General features: G+C 40.6%; 1 protein-coding gene across 1 annotated transcript in view; it reads right to left on the bottom strand.

Moving 5' to 3' along the window:
• Positions 1-15,718: 15,718 nt before the first annotated feature.
• Positions 15,719-19,200, bottom strand: part of LOC140925059 (D-inositol 3-phosphate glycosyltransferase-like) — a 4,118-nt gene continuing 636 nt past the window's right edge. Inside the window, exons 2-4 of the mRNA XM_073375015.1 lie at positions 17,559-18,768; positions 16,371-16,448; positions 15,719-15,735 (exon numbers count right to left, since the gene is read on the bottom strand). Of these exons, the coding sequence (XP_073231116.1) occupies positions 15,719-15,735; positions 16,371-16,448; positions 17,559-18,768 (1,305 nt within the window). The remainder of the gene's footprint in view (positions 15,736-16,370; positions 16,449-17,558; positions 18,769-19,200) is intronic.

Here is a 19,200-nt window from a genome sequence, read left to right as displayed (position 1 = left end):
ACAAATGTAGCTCTTGCTAGTTTTGAGTGTTGCCCGGTACGCAAGGTTTTGCGGAGATATTTAGACTAAAAATATATCTACCATGTAAGACTGTGAAGAGAGCTTCTTCTGAAACCGAATTCTCCGAACATCCATGAATTTTTTTCTGTATGGACAATCGTCTTTTTCTTTAAATGCAGGCCATTAGAATAACCCTTCCACATAAATTTTGATGAAATTGTTGTTCTTTATGGTGGCAAAATAAAACACGCGGCTTTGGCACATTCGCCATGTGAGCTTGAATTACTGCTGTTTCTGATCACAGTTTTGTCATTTCCTTTGTGAGAACCGAAGTAGCTGTCTTTCACAAGGTCCCCAATTGATGTATTCCTGTGCCATTTTCACGTAATTTTATATCAGTTTAACTTTGCTTGGGTTCGGTGCATAGAAATCCTCTAAGTTTTAGATATGTTATATTTTTCAACATATCAAAGCAGTAGACAAAATAAAAAATTGTTTGAATGACTCTTTTGCTATCTTAATTCATTTCTAAAATTCAAACTTCACACTTTTTGCCCTCTTGACCAATCAGAGCATTTAAATTTAACTTGATTAGAGAAATTAGCACCTAAAAAATAACTGCCGCTATTGCTCTGGCCTATTGTTCTTTTGCCTAGTTCTTACACGGACCCTTACTTAAACAGGGTGTGAATATTTGGTGATCCACAGTCTACAAGTGTGATTGCATTATTATTATTATTTTAATCTAATCCCTTGATGCCAGTTTAAGGAAATGGATCAGGGTCATGAAATGAGTTTTCTTATCTTAAACAGGGAAGTGAAGAGAATGGTTTTTTGTTTACAGTAAATAGGATGAAGGTTTGAAGGCCTTTTGGCAACAAACCCCTACCCAAACTTCCCTTCAGTGTTCCCCCCGTCCCCATCCCCGCCACCCCAGGGAATTTTAATACTATAAGACTAAACACTTCTTCCGCAGTAATAAAATTATGATTATGACAAAATTATCAAAAACAAAATAACTTACCAAAGCTTGGTACATGGATCCTTGACCTCTGAAACCCACACATCATGAAACTGGAACTGATTAGTAGCAGGAACCTTCATAATAAAATCACGGGCAATGCGTAAAGACAAAGAGTAGTTCGCTTAGTTACATATTATTATTGTTTTTAAAGAACTGGTGCTGCTGCACTGCCTGCAGGCTGATAGTACTGTTACTCACCAGTTAATATACCTCCCCCCTCCCCCACACTCAGCCAAGATATCCATGTACTGTAGCAGGGCATTTGACTGTTAGGCTTTGCAAATGTGACTCCAGGATTTCAAAAAGGAAAAGTAATAATCCTTTTTCCATTTGAATTTGTAACACCTTCTCTGAGTTACTTCAATTCTATGATGGTTTGTAGCTTCATGCTTGTATCATGTACAGTGTACAGGACTGAATAAGCTCCCCCTCCCCCCAGGGCTGGGGATACTCTGGATTTCAAGTGACAGGGATGATCGAATGGGGGTAAAAATCAAAACCCAAAAAAATCCTCAGGGCTTCCAACAAAACTCCCCCAAAATCCCTGGACCAAAAATTAACCCCAAAAAAATCCCATGCCAAATTTCTAAGGCTTAAAATTTGCAGCAGGCTTTAAATGATATAACTCGAAAAATACAAACAATCGAAATTGAGAGTTTGTGTTTGTTTATTCATCATACCATCTGAATCTTCAGATTGTTTTGAATATCCAAAAAACCCCTTCTTAAATCAAGCCCCTAGCAAAAAAGCTTGCCAAGTTTTTCTACCCAAAAAATCCCAGAGTCTAAAATGTCCAAACCTCAAAAAATCCTTCGATCATGCATCCCTGTCACTTGAAATCTGGATTACCCCTCCAGGCCCCTCCCCACCCCTTCACTTTCTTCAATAGTTAGGATACAAGGAAAACGTGTTTCTATTTCCACTTAACAGACCTTGTCACGGTTTTCGACGCCATCTTGATGAGTAGGCAAACGCGTGAGTAATTACAGTGTTTGTATGAGAATCTAATTTCGAATAATTTCCGTAAAATGGCTGTCCTGAAAAAATGTGATTTGTAAACTAAAGCTTTATTCCTAAGGACTGTACTGAAAAAATTTGAGGGCGCTACATGCACTAGAAGACCTAGAACCACTTTTTAAATTCCTATACATCTGTCTGTAAGAAAGTCCCGCGAAAATTACAGACAAATATATGGAAAATCTAAAGCAAACCTATGGAGAAATTTAAGCACAGGTACGCCCCCCAAATTTTTTAAGACAATCCTTTGCTTTGTAGCTTTCGTTTACAATTGATATTTTTTTCAGAAAGCAGTTTTACGGAAATTATTCGACATTAGATTCTCATACAAACACTGTAATTTCTCACACGTTTGCCTACTCATCAAGATGACGTCGAAAATCGTGAGAAGGTCTATTGATGAGAGAAACAATATTTCATGATAATAACGAGATCAAAAATAAGCAAACCAATTCATGTCCACTTGTTAAGTGTGTAATGGGCCTGTGGTACACTAAAAATTGCCAACCACTCTTTCAACAGATGAAAGGCAATAATGTTGGCTTACCGTTTTGATAATTTGCTTTTCTATTAAAAATTTCTTAAAGCTAAAATAAAGCTACAATTCATTGAAAAGAAAACTTAATAAGCGACCTTCTGCCAATAAGTGCCCGTCTCCTTTTAGCCGAAATTTGAAACAAGAGCCCAGGCGATTATAAGAGGAAAACAGTAATATTAATTTTTATTTTGCTAAGTCTTCATCTGCTCAGTCCCTAATAATTATGAGAAACTCACAACCTGAGTCTGACGTCTGGAATCTGCCGTAAAAGTGATTGTAAATCTCTTCAATGTCTGGCCACATCGAAGGGCCAAATCATAATGACTGTTTTAGATAAGGTGCCAGAAAACTTAGAAGCTGTAAAATGCATGGCTGGTTCTGCTGTAAGTTACAATGCAAGACGCATTTCAATTCTTCAGAGTCACGCGATATGTCTCGTGTACTCGACTGCAGAAAGATCACTGATTGCACATGTCTTAGGGCCTAATAGAAAAGTTATGAGTTGCAGTTTTCTTTTCGAATGTAAAAATAACGGAGCCCTTGTGAATTTACCGGAAGAAAGTTAGATTATAAATTCAATAAGCGTACACTTAATGCTTACCTAAACTTCAGGAATCTTGCAACGAAAATGCAGCCACGTGGAGGCCATCTTTGCTTCCATATCGTCACAGCTAGGCATAAGGAAACGCTTGGTGAGAAGATTGAATCAGCCCATGACTGCAAGACTGATGAAAACAGCTAGAAGTTTGAAAGCTCCTCGCGAAATTGTAAAGATTCTCTTCCCTAAAGCGCTTCCGCCTCGGCTCCCTTGGCTACGTAAGAAGCATGAAGCGATGATTTCATTGGTCAAACGCTGTCACATGATGTGTCACGTGAAAAATTACCAGGGTGAAATAAAAGAGAGCGGACAGAGGACTGCCATGCGGAGAAAATGGAACAATTTGTTTACATTCTAATGTGATACGTATAGGTGAAGAAGACACAACAAAACGCAAAAAAGCGACAAAAACAAGCAGCAGCAGCAAAAAACAAAAAGCAAAACAGAAAAACAAAGAAAACAAACAAAAGAAAGCAGCGGACCTTCATGTCAGCCTACTTCTCGCTGGGTGCCTCAGTAGAATCCAGGATAATACAGAGCCAGGAGCCTAAGAGCGCGGGCGAAAAAATGACGAGGAAAAAAAAGCGGGAGGAAATCTCCCCTCGTTTTCCCCGTGTACACTTTTTAAAACACGCTCCGGTCACCACAATCTGAACTCCGCGCTCTCGTTCCTCGTCCCTCTTTGCCCGAAACCGCACGGAGACACTTGGTAAGTGTTTTTTTTCGGGCATGGGTGATTAGATGTTATGAATGGATTTGGAAGAAACGAATAAGCCAATGTGGTCTGCGCATCGAGTATCGGTAAACAGTAGAGGACCAAGGACAAAGCCTTGTGAGTACTGATGACAGAAAACGAGAGGCGAGGCTTTAGTCCTACTGACACAAGAGATGGTTTTTTATTGTTTTTTGTTTTTCGAACATGGGTGTAGTGAGGGTGATGAAAGAAATGAAGTTGTCGTGTTGTAAATGCCACTCTGGGTTTTTTTTACCACAGTGGTTAATGATGAAGAAGGACTCCCACCCATCCCTTTTGATATCCTTTTTCGCACCCAGAATGACATCTAGAACTCACAAACGGGACGAGGCTCTATCCTCCATTTGCACATCTCCCATAATACACCTTGTTTGCCCTCAAACATTTGCAATGCGCATTGTCTTCAATTTTTTTTTTAGGTGACTATAATACCCAGGAGAAATTAAACAAATGTTCTGCAAAATTTTGAGGGACAAACAAGGTGTATTACAAGAGATGTGCAAATGGCGAATGCTGTTTTGGACAAACGGAGTCTTTATTTACGCTTTTACTAAATAGACTACATTCGTATTGTTAATAGGTGACTGCAACTAGCATGCAACAGAGCCTAATGCGTGGTAATTAGATGAATGAGCCTCGATTGTAAGCTAGTTCCAGTCAATTACCGCGACTAAGATTGGACAGGTCTAAGATTCAAGCCCAATGCCTCAGCATCGCTGGCTCATGGCTGAGCGCATCTAAGCTATTCACAATACTCAAAATCGAAGCGCGAAGCCAAAACATTAAAATAACAAGTCTCATGCACCAGGGTATGCAGGTGCACGGGGCCCTGAATCCCAAGAGGCAATAATAAATGCCGTTGAACACTCCCTCTCCGCTCAGTCTCTGATCAGGACCAAGGAGGAAGGTGGAACGGCCCACCCTCCCCAACCCTTTCTTTGCTAAAAATTCGTGTTTGGATCGGGAATCGATTACAGTTTCCACCTCCTCAGCGCCGCTCGATCAATTTTCTCACATCTTAATAACAATGAGCGCAAGTAATTGAGTGTTGTGAAATAGGATACTACAGCAAAGATATTTTTTTTCACCCACCAGGATGTCGTTCCTCATCCCGGATTGATGGTCTAACCGTGTTTGAACCCGAATCTCCCGATTTACAATCACGTGACCTACAACTTTGCTGTAAGAGTAACGCGTGGTTCTCTTTCTATCCTCCCTTTGCCCTCTTCACCCCTATTAAGACGGATAATCCATCTTCAAAATCTGTCAAAAATTGACGGATAAACAGATGGACAAAGTCAGGCGGATTGCATTGTTTATCCAAAATTAAAACCGTTACATTTTCAAATTAAGACGTATCATCTGTTTGACTCGATATATCCAATGGATAACCCTTCTCAGACTTACAGTCCGTCCGTAGTGTGAGAACGGCCAATGACTGTGGTCTTAACAGGACTTTCAAGAGTATTTGTTCGTGAATACTTTAAAGGCACTTCAGGGTCTTAACGAACATTAAATGAACAACCACCCCAAAAAGACATATTGAGGAAAAACCAAGGCACATGCAGCCACTATAAAACTCACACCGTAAATACACCACTTCCTTATTCTATTTGATGGTCTGGAACCAGCAAGAAATCGGGGCTCATACGGGAATTGAAGAGGAGAATCCCCACCCCCTCCTCTGACGCATGTTCCTCGACTACAAGCTAGTTCCTGATCGCTCATGAGAATACGAATGTAAGCTGAATTAGGCCGAGTTCAAACGTCTAACATTTCATGAGACGAACCAAACTCTAATTTGGGACGAGCTAAAATAAGTTAAGCTCGTCTGTTGGGCCAAACGTCGAACTAAGGACGCGTCGAACAGATCAAAAACGCAATTTAAAAACTTTTCTCCCAAACGAGGCTAAATATACATTATCATACAACTTTCTCATTTATTGGTTTAGCTCGTTGCATGTGAAGGTCGACGGATCTCCCGGAGACGATCTTCACATGTTCTATCCGTCTGAAGCAGACGGATACAACGTGTTGTTGGACGATCCAAATTCATTCGGACAAACTTAACTAAGCCAGACGTCCAACTTTTCATGAACTTAACTCACTAAGTTTGTTTCGTCTCATGAAAAGTTCGGCGTTTGGCCTAGGCCTTAAAAAAAAGAATTTAATACTAGACATTTTTACTTTACAAAACTTTATTTCGTTGACTTTAAAATGAAACTACATTATTCTAAAAACCAAATTTGAAACATATACTAAAGGTAGTTTGCACTGTTCTCTCTTGCTTGATTGTAATAAATGTTCATTGCTGATTCACATATAAAGATACAGTCGATTCATAACAGAATCACTCTTGGCTTAACGCCAACTAAACTAAGTCATGGTGAAATACAGTTTAAATATTTTAATTTAAACTAAATCATAATTTCTTTTCTGTACATTTGTCACTATCATACAACCGCTATTGAAATATGGGAGTACTATAGCAATAGTTAGTTTCAATATTTAACAATTCTTAAAACTAAAAGGAACTCATGCTGTATTAACCTTGATCACACTGGATCAGATGGCATACAAGTCATAATCATCAGTCACAATATTTATCAAACTCTAAAACTGAACTACTCGCACATTCATGTTGTATTAACCTTGGCCTCACTGGACCAGATGACGTACAACTCCACTTGAGTGCAAATGTATTTACGACGAAAGCACTAATTTTTGGACGCTATTTTTACGTCTCCTACTGGAGACAGGACCGCCATTTTACGTGGTCATCCGAGCCACGCAAAGGTTCAGCCGCTTGAAGTACAAAGAGATTACCTTCATTTCTCAGTTATTTCAAGACCCTGAGTAATGGTCCAGTCCCTGGAATCGAACCCGCGACCTCCCGCTCTGCAGTCATGCGTTCTACCGACTGAGCTAATCCCGCCTGTTCAGTCTGAGACTCAAAACAATGTAAAATTTCAAAATATGTATACAGAAATACTCCTTTACAGCACAGACGGCTACCAGCCGCTTGATGCTCTCAAATCAAACACTACACTGTAGTTTTGTCTCATCTCTCTAGGCCCCGTTCATATGGAGAAAAGTTGTCCCGAAAAAGAGGGTCACCCTCCAGCTGAGTCAACGGAAAAAATAGTTGACCCCTTTGCCCGAGCCAACTGTACTCGCACATGCTCATGGGCAAGCCAAAGTGTTTGTATGGAGAAACGTTGGATCAGCGAGGACGGTGACTCTACCTTCACAAAAGGGTGAACCGGCGGCTAGGCGGGTCACCCTTCTAGAAAAGCCAACTTCTTTTCACATTTACAAGGTTCGCCACGTTTTTTAACCCTTTAAACAATAAGATCAACATTTGAATTCTCATTAGTTGCCCCTAGTCATTTCCTAGAGAAGTAGTGGGGAGAAGTTGATAAAATATCAAGCAAATTCATCTTGTGTGATCATGTCCGTAATTCTCATGACCACTCTGTTTTATAATGCATTGATATTACATGGAGAAATTAGATGCTGATCACTCTTAGGGCTTAAAGGGTTAAGGGAATGTGGGTAGCTCGGGTAGGCGGCAGATTAACCCTTCTACCCAGGACGACTTTTCTCCATATAAATGGACCTAAAAAAGCTGAAACAGATTCACGAGCAATGGGATTGTGTTACATCGTGCAACAAGGTAAGTTGAATTGACCATGGAAGACTTTACGAGACTGAGCAACAGAGTGCAATTTTCAAACTAAGTTATGTCCAAACTGCGCTGTATAAAACTTGCACTGTCGGTTTTTGTAAACGATTTTTTTAATGCGTGCGTCCGAATTGGCCTTCGAAAGCTAAATCTTAAAGCGATTTGTTTTTAACTAATTTGACTTGTTCCAGTCTTTCGAAAGTCAAAGCACTTAAAACGAGGTTTTGCCATTTTCAACTGCACGTGAGACACCACTGAAGGAATCTGGTAACCTTAACGCTATACAGAGTAGTGTGAACATAACAGACTTCAGGCTGAGCTTCCACAAGAAAAAATAGCCTACATTACTTGCACATGGGACACCCCTGAAGGTATCTGGTAACCTTAACGCTTTACAGATTAGTGTGAACATAACGGACTTCAGGTTGAGCTTCCGCAAGAAAATATCCCGGTATCAAAGGAAACGTCTGTGATGTGGCTTGAAACAAAATGAGTTTCTGTGACCTTCAAATGATCACGCGTGGCCGTAATTTAAGTCAGCAATTAGATTAATTTAGCTGGATTTGTGACTAACCATTTAATGAATGATAACTTAACGAAAGCGATATAGCGATCGGAGAACTATATTGAAACTAGGATGGTTACGAAACATTTCAGCGGGACCGAAGGAAAGTCGTTTTAATTTGCAAACAGAGAAAACATAAAATGTCCAAACTTGAAACAAACATTTGTAGATTGACCATTTTGCATTTTTAAGAATCTTTCTTTTTAAGGGTCGGTTGTCACGGTGCCTTCAAGATTCACGAAAATAATAAAAAATTAAACCACATTTCTATTGTAGATCACATTTCATTTGATAGTGACATATGTTCCTGGGGGCTGGAAAGCACATAAATCTCAGCTGTATTCTTCTAATGAATTAAACCTTATGACACCCACTCTCTTTTCCAAAGAAACTTACATCGAGTTCAAGTAAGGATAATGATCTGCTTCCTATTAAAAGTTTACTTAAGTCATATAAACGACTTTCACCTGTAGCACAATTGTTGTTCACTTTTAATCTCAGAGTAGTTAATGAGGTGTTTTCCATCAAGGTGCCGGAAAGGTCTGTTAACCAGTTATCACTCACTTCTCTGCTACTGTTGAGTGTCAGATTGAATGTGGTGACTGATGTGCTATTTGCCAAACCTTCAAACACCCCAGATCCGCGTAAAACCTCCGGAATAAGCGATTCTCCATTACCACACTCATTTATTGTGACATTTAACGTAGTTATTGACTTGTTCCTTGGCAGTCGATGATCGAACATAATCGGCCAACCAATATAATTTGTTTCACCTGCTGCCACAGTTACTGTTAGTGTCAGTGTAGTTACTGACGAGTTTAATGACAGACCTTGATTAAGACTAGAAAACATACTTGAAAAACTTGAAAAAACCCAGTCAATGGGATCGCTAATAAAAATTGCGACACACAATGTATTTAATGACCTTGTTGTCCCCAAGCCGTTACAAAGGCCACTAAAAACGCAAAAGTCTGAAATACTCACGTCAAATGTGAGACTAAGTTTCTTAAGTGACGTGCATTTTATCAAACAGTCACCTAAAACCTCATCCCAGAATGAATACATACTATGGACTGCAACAGAAAGGGAAGATAATGATTTGATCGCCGCTAGCACGTTACTCAGTTTAGTCGGACTCAAACAATTCTCCTGATTCTCCTCACCATCGTCAAGGCTGCTGAGTGTACGACTCAAACTATCCTTCTGATTCCACTCGCCCTCGCCGTTTATTTCAAGACTGAGTGTAGTTAAAGATGCCATTTTGATCAAACGCTCACCCAGTTTGCATTCCCATCCTTCTTTCATGTTACTGAAGTTGAACGCGAGACTAACAGATGTTAAAGAACTGCTTTGCAATAAACTATTCCCGAGGTTTTCTCCCAAATCTGCATCCACGACGCAGCTGTTGACTGTAAGATCAAGCGTGGTCAGAGATGGATTTTCTGCCAAAGCATCACCTAGACAACATGTCCACTCCTTGGTAGCATAACTATCGTTATTGATCGTAAGAGTGACCTTATCTTTTCTTTTATCCTTGACTTTAGTGAAAAAAACTCTCAATGCCGCAGGGTTATCGGTAGTGATAGCAGGAACATTGTTCGACTCACCTGGGCCTATACGCACATCATGTACATTTAACTGAACGCGACTGTTTTTTGAAAGGGTGGAAGGAACAATACCTCCCTCTGTTGTCAACTTGCCCCATATATTGATGGACAGGGAAGATAGTGTCTTGTTTTCTTCCAGACATCTTGCAATGGAACTAGAAACTTCACTTGTCAAATTTCCACGCACGTTCAAGGTGAGAACAGTAATAGAGGAAGGTGCCAAGACTTCACAGAGAGCTTCTGCCGCTTCGCATTTCATCTCACCCCAGACGTTAACAGTTAAGTGTTGCTTTACATTTAACCCTTTCCTAACCAGAACAGGATGAAAATAACTATTTGCTACGTTGTTTAAGGTGTTTGGATAAATACAACAGCAAACGGGGGACTTTTTCGCCATGCGAAGATTTTCCGCTACAGAATGCCAGTTACCAGGGAGCTCACTGTGGACACACAGTCTTATATTATTCAAAGAACTATTTTCCATAAGCCCTTCTTCCAGGAAACTGGCACTAGAGGAACTCAGCGGTCCACCAAAATGAAGATCAAGAGATTTTAAAACTGTTTGTCTTGCCAGTGCTTCACTAACAGCAGCTACTAACAAATCCTGCACGCCTCCAACAATACAAAGAGAAACAGAATTCAAGGATTTATTTGACAAAAAATTTTGTAAGGCCCGTGTCGCAGTGTACTTCATTGAGCCATGTACCTCGAGACCAACAAACGTCAGCAGTGCCAATCCAGTTTCAAGGGCATTGAAAAAACCCTCGCTATAAGCATGTCCAGGCAAAGAAAACGTTACTTTTGTCAGAGTTCGACATGAAGCCAACCCATGTCCAATTTGAACCAGCAGGTCACACTCCTTAGGGGTGGTATTATATCCGAATTTAAGAGTAAACTCTGATAGACTCTTGGTCGCAGAAAACCATTTGCAAAGACGATCTGTATCAGATGACGTCAAAGATTCCCCATCATAAGCAACACTTACGATTGTCAGCTGCGGACAGGATTCTATATAATTCAATACGCCACTCACTCCTTCCTCCAAAAAACATGTATCAGCATAGAGTTCAACAGGTGTCTGTAGATTTGAAAAGCTCTTACAAGCCATTAAAACATCAACAAAAAAAGGATTGTAACCTTCACTTGGGTGAAGGGTTATGACCTTTGGAAAAGGTATAACTTTACATAGAGAAGCTGCCGTTTGTTCAGGATATCCACTTTCATTAAAGCTTTCAATAAAGAAAGTAGCTTCCTTCTCTCTGCAATCCTCGTTCCAATTCCAGTCAAATTCCTTCTTTAACTCCTTGCCAATCTGGGTGAATAGGACGGTTGCTTTCTCGCCCAGCATCCCAGAAACAAAAATAAACACATGTGGATATTTCGTTACCAAAGAAACAAAATTAATGTGATCAAATACATTAAACTGCTGATTTACTAACTTCTCTGCGATATACGCGGCAGCCAAGTACTCTTGGAAGTTCTTGTGAAGAAAGCAGTACTCATGTTGAGGCTTAATCTTCTTTAGACTTTCTTCCTTGTAAAGAAGTCCTAGCTCACGAGCTACCAATCCCTGGCATCTACTTTCAAACTCATCCAATTCAGATTCGCGGAAACTATAACGATCACTCAGCAGGCATAACCAAGCTAGCTCTCCAAGGGCAAGAATTTCCTTTTCAAATTTTCTCTTTAAGGCGATGTCATTCCTAGGGGCCGGTTGGTTGCGTTTGGCGCAGTATCGTCTCAAAAGACATTGCACGATGACTTGGTAAGGTTCCGTCCGGGAAGTCGGCAATTTTCCCTCGTAGTCCTCATAAACAACACAAAGGAGAAGTAAAGTTAACGGGTTGCTTCGAAGTGCATGTAGAAAGGTGTTCTGCTGCATTTCCTCAATGAGCCTCTCCCCCTTTGGTGACTGATCAATGGTTTCAAAGTGTCTTCTGACGTATGCCATAGAATCACTTTCGGTGTACCCTTTGATTTCCAAATGAATGTCGAAGACAAAGGTTTTTCGTACTTCAATTCCTTGTTCTTGTCGTGATGTAGCCAAGACATAGCAAAATGGTAAACTTCGTCGGTGAAGCAGCTCATCTACATGGTGCCATGATTTTTCAGGTAGCTCATCCAATCCATCCAAAATGATCAAAATCAGTCTCTCCTGGTTACGGATGTCTTTCATCAAGTGCAACAACTTCTCCGCAGCCTTCTCCATATCTCTGGGCAGAAGTTGTTCACTGATAGCTTCCATTATATCTCCATCAATGTCACGACATTTGAGAAGAAACACAAATTCAAATTTAGGAAAGGAGCACTCAGATGGAATATTTCCATAAGCCCAGTCATAAGCAAGTTTAAGGCAAAACGTAGTTTTACCGATTCCTGGACTTCCCTCTACTATCGTCATAACATCCTCACCTATATCAGGAACTTTGAAGATGTCAAACACATTCACCTCGTCGCCTTCCATCTGGATGGCCAATTTTCGTCTTGAAACGATTTTCAATCTTGTGTAGACTTGTTCTATGGGTAAGTGGATGGTGCTATCCCATAGAAGTGGTCTTAGCTGCGAGCGCCTTTTGTATTCCTCTTTTAACAATTTCACAACAACCAAGCTGTCCCCACCTGTTGGAAACAAGGAGATCGGAAATATCTGTCAGTAACCACAAACAAGAGCATTTGACGCTACAAACGGGGTATTTGTAAAATGTTGTCCTCCCTTTGGTCCATAAAATGACTGTAAACTCTCTTTACATTGAGTACTTACAGGGAGTTAAAATAATACGTTACACTGAAAATCAAAAAGATCTGTTTCAGCCTTAAAGTGTCAATTCAGCCCTGCAGGCCAAAGTCTGATTCAGCCCTTCCTGTAGCCATTTGAGCACAATTTAGGCCAAAAAAGCTCTATCAAAGGCTATTCCAGCCCACGGTAGGGCCCATTTCAGCCCTGGGACCAAATCAGCCCTAGCTAATTGGACTGTATTGGCCCTGATTAAAGGGAGCCAAATTAGACTCAAAAATAGGACTGTATTTTACTCACCGAAACGGCCCTATTTTTAGGGCTAAAACAGATCTTTCTAATTTAGAGTGTACTAAAGTCTTCGCCGAAGTCAGTGTGTATGCTTTCTATTCCTGAAAGGTCAGTTGTACATAAATTGCTACCCAAAATGTTAAGAGTTGAAGGTCGCATACGGGACGTGGTCACTTACAAGAATCGAACAACAGGGGGCTCTTTCGAGAAAAGGTCCGGACTCATCTACCTTGTGGAAGATAACGTTTTGCACGCAAGTTACGATATGTAAAGTTTTATGTTGTCACTGGGTAGCATAGTACACAGAGCTGGCATAAAGATCAAACCATGCATCAAGTGGTTACGAGAGGTAAAAAACAATTTAAAAAAATATAAAAACCTCAGCCCCAAAAAGTGGTCACGGTCGCTTGCAGGAGGTGGTCGTTTACGAGAGGTTCCAACCGTAAGGCTTCGATTGGGTAACGTTTGGTGTTTTCGATAGCTGGTTGCTTATCGGAGGTGGTCGTACATGGAAGGTGAATTGTACAGTAAAAATACACTAAGACACCGAGGGGGCCATAGAAAGTGTCCATATTAGCGGGGTGTCCATATTAAGAGGGTTAATTTTAGAGAAAATGTAAGTGCTTTCTTTCCCCAGGGACACAACAAACTCTCCGTAATAATGAGGTGTCCGTATTAAGCGGGTTGACTTCAGAGAAAATGTAAGGACTTTCTTTCCCCAGGGACACAGCAAACTCTCCGTAATAATGAGGTGTCCGTATTAAGCGGGTTGACTTTAGAGAAATGTAAGGATTTTCTTTCCCCAGGGACACAGCAAACTCTCCGTAATAATGAGGTGTCCGTATTAAGCGGGTTGACTTTAGAGAAAATGTAAGGACTTTCTTTCCCCAGGGACACAGCAAACTCTCCGTAATAATGAGGTGTCCGTATTAAGCGGGTTGACTTTAGAGAAAATGTAAGTGCTTTCTTTCCCCAGCGACACAACAAACTCTCCGTAATAATGAGGTGTCCGTATTAAGCGGGTTGACTTCAGAGAAAATGTAAGGACTTTCTTTCCCCAGGGACACAGCAAACTCTCCGTAATAATGAGGTGTCCGTATTAAGTGGGTTGACTTTAGAGAAAATGTAAGTGCTTTCTTTCCCCAGGGACACAGCAAACTCTCCGTAATAATGAGGTGTCCGTATTAAGCGGGTTGACTTTAGAGAAAATGTAAGTGCTTTCTTTCCCCAGGGACACAGCAAACTCTCCGTAATAATGAGGTGTCCGTATTAAGCGGGTTGACTTTAGAGAAAATGTAAGTGCTTTCTTTCCCCAGCGACACAACAAACTCTCCGTAATAATGAGGTGTCCGTATTAAGCGGGTTGACTTTAGAGAAAATGTAAGTGCTTTCTTTCCCCAGGGACACAGCAAACTGTCCGTAATAATGAGGTGTCCGTATTAAGCGGGTTGACTTTAGAGAAAATGTAAGTGCTTTCTTTCCCCAGGGACACAGCAAACTGTCCGTAATAATGAGGTGTCCGTATTAAGCGGGTTGACTTTAGAGAAAATGTAAGGACTTTCTTTCCCCAGGGACACAGTAAACTCTCCGTAATAATGAGGTGTCCGTATTAAGCGGGTTGACTTTAGAGAAAATGTAAGTGCTTTCTTTCCCCAGCGACACAACAAACTCTCCGTAATAATGAGGTGTCCGTATTAAGCGGGTTGACTTTAGAGAAAATGTAAGGACTTTCTTTCCCCAGGGACACAGCAAACTGTTCGTAATAATGAGGTGTCCGTATTAAGCGGGTTGAATTTAGAGAAAATGTAAGTGCTTTCTTTCCCCAGCGACACAACAAACTCTCCGTAATAATGAGGTGTCCGTATTAAGCGGGTTGACTTTAGAGAAAATGTAAGTGCTTTCTTTCCCCAGCGACACAACAAACTCTCCGTAATAATGAGGTGTCCGTATTAAGCGGGTTGACTTCAGAGAAAATGTAAGGACTTTCTTTCCCCAGGGACACAGCAAACTCTCCGTAATAATGAGGTGTCCGTATTAAGCGGGTTGACTTTAGAGAAAATGTAAGTGCTTTCTTTCCCCAGGGACACAGCAAACTCTCCGTAATAATGAGGTGTCCGTATTAAGCGGGTTGACTTCAGAGAAAATGTAAGGACTTTCTTTCCCCAGGGACACAGCAAACTCTCCGTAATAATGAGGTGTCCGTATTAAGCGGGTTGACTTTAGAGAAAATGTAAGTGCTTTCTTTCCCCAGGGACACAGCAAACTGTCCGTAATAATGAGGTGTCCGTATTAAGCGGGTTGACTTTAGAGAAAATGTAAGTGCTTTCTTTCCCCAGCGACACAACAAACTCTCCGTAATAATGAGGTGTCCGTATTAAGCGGGTTGACTTTAGAGAAAATGTAAGTGCTTTCTTTCCCCAGGGACACAGCAAACTGTCCGTAATAATGAGGTGTCCGTATTAAGCGGGTTGACTTTAGAGAAAATGTAAGTGCTTTCTTTCCCCAGCGACACAACAAACTGTCCGTAATAATGAGGTGTCCGTATTAAGCGGGTTGACTTTAGAGAAAATGTAAGGACTTTCTTTCCCCAGGGACAAAGCAAACCGTCCGTAATAATGAGGTGTCCGTATTCAGCGGGTGTCCTTAAAGCGGGGTTTGACTGTATTTTGTTACAGATAGGCCTTAAAATGAAATGTTGAATAACGAAAACAACTAACGAAAGGTTAGCTCTCGAAACGTATGCTTTTCAAGGTGGCAAATTTACCTGTGTCGACTCAGTTGATAAAACCAATTTTGGGGTATTTCACTCCCGTACGCAGCACCACTGAGAAACTAACTGCATTATTTTTTATGAGGAATCAATTTTCAGCCACTCCAACATTTACATAAAAGAGGATCGATAGAGTTAGTCGCATTTCACTCCTAAGAGTGGAAAAGGGAAAACTCACAAAGATTCCAGATTTCTTTTCAGTAAAATCCCAAGAAATAAATAGCACCGAGTAAAAGTTCTACCAAAGAGGATTAATTTAAATGGTAACACCATAGGGGTTCGTTCACAGATGCAAAACTTAGAATGACAAATCATCTCGCCATAACTCGGTCTAGGGGTGAAAGAGCTAATGTACTACAGCTTCTGAATTACTGAGGCCTATTTATCGCGTAAAATCAGATGAAAAACAAACAATCACAGCAGCATCATTGTGTTTTACCACCAATAAAACATTAGGCACTAACCCTTCCTCATAAACCATCTCGCAAGGAATTGAGAAGAACAGGACTTGACTACAGTTTGACAAAATGTGCCAAAATGCGAACAAATATTCTGTACTCACCAGGTTCAACTTTGCAAAATATGAAGCATGCTCGAAATAAAGAGAGTGTGCGTCAAACTTGAGAACTTTAAGCAGCACCTTGAGTATCCACCTCTAGGAGGGGAAGGGGCGAGGCAGGGGGCACAAAAAATTTTCACAACACAGGTTCGTCCATGCAGATCTGTCTAATTCTCATGTTGCTTTCAGTACTGAGACGGTACTATATCATGCGTAAAGAAAGTTTACCTTCATCTCCCAAATATTTTGGGACTTTTGATGCTGGGGTGCTACTTGAAGAAAGAGGCCTTTTCCCCCTTTTTGAACCTGAAATTAAACCAGACAAGTGATTATCCAATTATTTTTGCCCGTACACACCACAGCTAATTCTTTAGAAAACTTGTGTGTGTAAGTTTTTTTTTTTCCAATAGGGAATTCACATGTAAACGTCTCTGAAGACATTTTTCTCATATGCTTCATAGACTACCGGGGCTGTTACATGAAAAAGTAAACACTTAATTCTTGAATGCAAATTCAGTCTTGAAAAGAACTACTCGGACAGAGACAATCAACTAAATGTCAAAGTACTGGATAAATTTCGACAAGTAACACCATCACGAACGTAAAATCTGCAGCCTAGAATCCATTGGATGTAGAGAACAATAAAATTCAATCAGTTACAGAACAATAAAGCAAAATAAAATCACGTTGTTTTCAGTGTTTAGTTATCGTTCTAATTTTTCCATTTCAGTCAAAATGGAGGTGCGACGGGTAATGCCTTTTTTTAATGAGTGGTGCTTCAAGTCTGCGTTCAAATTTTATGAGTATAACACTAAATTGTGGGTCCTTACAGCCAAATTCGTTGTATCAAGCTGCGCGTTTTGCAAACTTCGAAGGAATTTTGGGTTTTTTCTGTTCCGTCAATCATCTTCATCTTGCAGACCTCTTAGGAAACACATGTTTATTTGGGATTGGTGCATCATTTCGATCCACTTTGTTTGTTTCTGTGTTTCAAGGTTCATTGCTTGTGATCGCCCTGTTTTGATCAATAATCGACTAGTTTTCTTCTAAGATTTTTCTGATCTTCTTTATTCTTGTCTGTTGCAAGAATAAAGCAATGTCTGACTTCTGCCCTCGACAAAAATTCCACTCATCATCGCGATTTCTTTCGCTATCCTTGAGAAGTCTAGAGTCACTCTCAGTTTTGTTTTTGCGGGCCAAGCTGGGCGAACGCGTTGCATTGTGATTTACATTAATCCCGCACCCACTCAAATAATTGACGGAACAGAAAAACCCATGTGAAGTTTGCAAACGCGCAGGGCGATACAACGAATTTGGCGGTAAACTGAGTCAATAATGTATTATCATAAAGGATACATGTACATTTCTCAAGACTAATATACCATATAAAGCAATACAACTTATTTCTTAACTAACCTTCCAAAGAGATCATTTTCATCCTTTCAACAAGTTCATCACATTGTTCCTTCCAGCTGTACTTTTTTGCATATGCTCCACGCACAACTTCGAACTGTCCAACACGCATCTCCCTGTCTTTGTCACGGACAGCTCTTATTGCACTGGCCCAGTCTTTAGGATCGTCCGACGTTACCACACAGCTTGAGCCAAGAGGAACTTTCTTGAAAGCTTCCGCAAGACCAGAGTTTCCACTGACCAGCACAGGCAGACCAGCTGATAAAGCCTCAAGGGCGGCGAGACCAAATCCCTCAGTTCGTGATGGCATTATAGCAAGATCTACTTCACAAAACAACCGGGCTAACTGCTCTCTACTTTCGTTAAAACGACGGACCCCAAATTGGCTGCGATCAATGCCTTGCTTTAGTAGCACATCTGCTACTCTCTCTTCTTCTCCGCTTGTTGCTTCGACAAATACAAGTTTGTAGCTCATGTCTTTCAACTCAGTAATGGCTTGGGCAGCAATGTCATATCCCTTCAGCTGGAAATCTTCATTGTCACCATGTCCAAAGACCAAAACATAGAATGCCTTTCTTTCTTCAGTGGGTTGCTTAACATCAGTAAACTCAGAGAAAATACCTGGCGTTAGATTGAGAACATCTTGGTCTTTTCCACAAGGACGAAGATAACCTGACAAAGCTTCAGCCAGCTTGGGTCCAACTGCTACGACTTGATCAGCCAATTTACAGAGTTCAAGTTCAACCTGGTGTTTATCTTCACCTTTGGAAATGTGCTCTTCATATTCTTTGTACATTCCAAGTTCCCCTGGAGCTGTATGAACGATCTGAATCCACTTGCAATGATAATGCCATTTAATAAGCTGCGCTTGCCGACCGTGAACGGCCCCATGTCCTATCACACAGTCCACATCATGGTCTTCTGGCAGACAAGACAACCAGAGATCGAGTTCTAAACCTGGCATTTCTTCTGCTTCAATGAGAGTAACATTGTAACTTGCAGCGACTCGTTTATCCTCTTCACTACACTGAGGAAGATAAACACTGACCTCCACGCTGGGGTGTTTTGCCAACTGAATGGCCAACTCTCGATTGATGGTTGATAAGCTTCCTCTCGTTGATCTCCATTCACTGCTTAACAGAGTTATTCTCAGTTTGTTACTGTTTCCTTGGCCTTGTTGTGATGTAGAAGTTGTGCAAGGAGGTGACAAATCCTAATGAAATAATAGAGTGAAGTCAATAACTGAATCCAGGAACCCAGCTCGTTGGAGCCTTCACCTCTCATTCAATGCCAGCATGTTAGATTTTCAGACTATTAAATTCATAGATTCTCTTTGGTGCCAAAAAACTTTCAGCCAAACATAAAAGAGTAGAATTTTCAGGAATGTCATAGGAGACCAACAGAGTTGTTGACTGAAGAGAAATTTAACCTTGTTGAATAACCTTAGAAAGTAGGGACAATGAACAATTTGTTAAAAAAAATGACTCCACTGCCATATTTGATTACGCGGGCGTTTGTGAAAACGGCGAATTTCATAAAATTTAACATTAAGTTTTTTTTAATACATGTTGTGCAACTTAACGGTAGCTAAGGTTGCTTTTGGATTAGGAGTTCCTTCTAAAAAACTTCGCACTGGTTTTAAAGA

Source organism: Porites lutea, chromosome 14, assembly GCF_958299795.1.
Source record: "Porites lutea chromosome 14, jaPorLute2.1, whole genome shotgun sequence".
In the NCBI taxonomy this organism is placed as follows: domain Eukaryota; kingdom Metazoa; phylum Cnidaria; class Anthozoa; order Scleractinia; family Poritidae; genus Porites; species Porites lutea.
This window is presented reverse-complemented; position numbering and strand designations above follow the sequence as displayed.